This window comes from Magallana gigas, chromosome 3 (genome assembly GCF_963853765.1).
Source record: "Magallana gigas chromosome 3, xbMagGiga1.1, whole genome shotgun sequence".
Taxonomy (NCBI): domain Eukaryota; kingdom Metazoa; phylum Mollusca; class Bivalvia; order Ostreida; family Ostreidae; genus Magallana; species Magallana gigas.
In genome coordinates, this window is record NC_088855.1 from 50,349,488 (window position 1) to 50,351,926 (window position 2,439).

At 37.8% G+C, this 2,439-nt stretch overlaps 1 protein-coding gene across 1 annotated transcript; it reads left to right on the top strand.

Moving 5' to 3' along the window:
- Positions 1 to 487: 487 nt before the first annotated feature.
- LOC105331904 (uncharacterized) lies at positions 488 to 2,152 on the top strand. Its single transcript, XM_011434267.4, has 5 exons — positions 488 to 722; positions 914 to 1,078; positions 1,211 to 1,384; positions 1,489 to 1,630; positions 1,774 to 2,152. Exons 1-5 carry the CDS (start codon positions 543 to 545, stop codon positions 1,890 to 1,892), a joined length of 780 nt encoding a protein of 259 aa, XP_011432569.3. The 5' UTR covers positions 488 to 542; the 3' UTR covers positions 1,893 to 2,152.
- Positions 2,153 to 2,439: the final 287 nt, after the last annotated feature.

The following is a 2,439-nucleotide window of genomic DNA, read 5'->3' on the forward strand; positions in this document are numbered from 1 at the left end:
TTACATGTAACTTATTGGCTCATTGTTCAGTTTGTATAATAATGTAATGTATTGATTTAATGCATATATTAATTATACTCAATTTGGCTCAAAGAAAATTGTACAGCCACTTCTATTTTCTTAAAAAAAAAAATTGAATTTTTTAATGATGGCAATGAATCAGTAGATATATGTTTGCTAAACAAAAACATTTTCGCTTTATCTTTATTTAAAAATCAACCCCCTTTGATTATCATTATCATTTATTCATTTATTCAAAAGTTACTTTTTATATACAAATCAACCACCCCACACATTCCAAATGATCGGTATATCCACACACGTGTTTATGCATGTTGTCAAGTACACCTTACACAATGTAAGATCGGTGTTTCCAGCCCGTAAGACGACGATGACTCGCACTCTGTGACGTATATCTTTGTCGTCATAACTGACCAACCCTCTAGCCAAACACATGTATATAAAAGTAACGGGGCACCGTTCAGTCGGTACAATCTCTCTCTGATTTCTCTGACAAGAACAACAACGAAAACAACAACGAGATGAAGGTCTTACTCCTGGTGGCCCTATGTTGTGTGATGGTCCTGGTGTCAGGCCAGGGTAGGGGAAGACCAAAGTTCTCGCAGCAAGGAAATGGTCAGAACCGAAGACCTGCCTCTGCTCAAAATGGGCAAAGAGGCAGAGGTAAATGGCAACGTCGCAGTGGTGGGAAAGACTGGTCGGTTAGTAGGCTCTAGTAATAATCCATCCCTTTGTAACGTAGATATCCCGTGTTCACAGATATCGCGAATATTGTGAATTAAAAGCAATCATATAAATGGAAATGACGAATAATTAGTTCCGATGGTGTAAATTTACAAGTAATCAACTATTTGTGCATTGAAATTTTAAATTTGTTGAACTTGACTTGCAGGATATAATTAAGGCATCTTGGAACACGTCCCTGCCCGGTGACATTGTCATCAACGAAAGAGGGTTCGCCTCCGACAACAACCAGGTCGGATTTTTAATGTCCAAGGATACTGAACTGACCAGTGCAGGCTATAATCAGAGTTTTGCAATGATCGACTTTGGAGCGGTATGTATTACCAAATTATACATTTTAATCATTGCTCCTTTTTTTAATTGAAACATTAATTTAGAAAACAACCAAGGCAGCACAATGTCTATTTTCATCGTTTTTATTTTTTCTACTTTATTTTTTCGACAGGGTAAGGAAGCAATTCGTGTGGAACTTCGGGATCCAGAAGCTTCCAATCAAAGTGCCGACCGAAGAAGCCGGGAATTCTGGGCCCGTAAGAAGCATATCTGCTTCATAATGGACGCTCCCCTCACTTTTACGGATTTCTCTGAAGCAATTCAGCTTCGTTCGTCTTTCTCATGGGTAAACATTATATAAACAGAAAATATACTTTCGAATATTATTAATAACCTCTCATAACGATCAAACATTTATTTATATTTGCCTCTTTGAATTATTGGTTATAGGCGGGACCTATTCCAACTGGAAACGTGAAGACTTTTGTCGCCCGACAGGCCAACAGATTGGCGGACCTAGGAACTAACGGGGTGATAGATCGCCTCTGTGGTAAAGCTGCGGCCCGCGGGCTGGCATTCTCCATTGTTGCGGGTACGTACACGTACCGTTCTGTCTCATCGGCCTTGTGATTTATCATTAAATAGTACTTCATTAATATTAACTGCTCACATAATTGTGATATTCACAATTCACAATTCACGATTAATTCACAAATCTCTCTCACCTATTTACAGATTCATCAGTGACAGAACCGATGGAGAAGATCAAGGTTACGGGTCATATTGACCCCCTGCAACCTTTGACCTCTGTTCCTTACGAGATCAAGGTAGAGGCCGGCATACTTGCTTCGTAACTTGGTGAACCCTACTGTGTCTCAGAAATCTCCATTTACGTGTTCCCTACTGTGACATTCGTGCGTGAATTTAACGTATGTAATAATGTCTTCTGTTGCAATATCATAGAAGTTGTACACTTTCCATATCTATTTCAGTGGCATTTTTTATAACTTACATTTAAAACTTACTTTAGAGAGCAACTGTTTATTTTCAAAACATTACTTATGTGCGTTTTCTATTGTTTTTTTTATATTTAATAAAATACATGAAAATATCATACTTGCGTTCGTTGCATTTCTTTATTTAGTAATTGGTTGCACTAGAATACTCTAAAATGAAGAAATATTTACAACATGTAATTCAAAGTAAATTGTGTTACAGCCAATGAACCTAACATTAACTGATAACCCCCCCCCCCCCCCCCAGAATCTTCTTTTTTGGTTAATGAAAAAAACACCCCAAGGGTTGGTATCAGCCTGAGTCTATATTTAAACGTAATATCACATGCACATGTATAGGCATATGTATTCAACGCAATAATTTCCGCCTAAATTGGTAAGAGAA

Coding starts and splice junctions, on each gene's coding strand:
- LOC105331904 (XM_011434267.4), top strand. CDS start 543: ATGAAGGTCTTACTCCTGGTGGCCCTATGTTGTGTGATGGTCCTGGTG. Junction 1,079..1,210: donor CAATGATCGACTTTGGAGCG/GTATGTATTACC, acceptor TTTTTTCGACAG/GGTAAGGAAGCAATTCGTGT. Junction 1,631..1,773: donor GGCATTCTCCATTGTTGCGG/GTACGTACACGT, acceptor ACCTATTTACAG/ATTCATCAGTGACAGAACCG.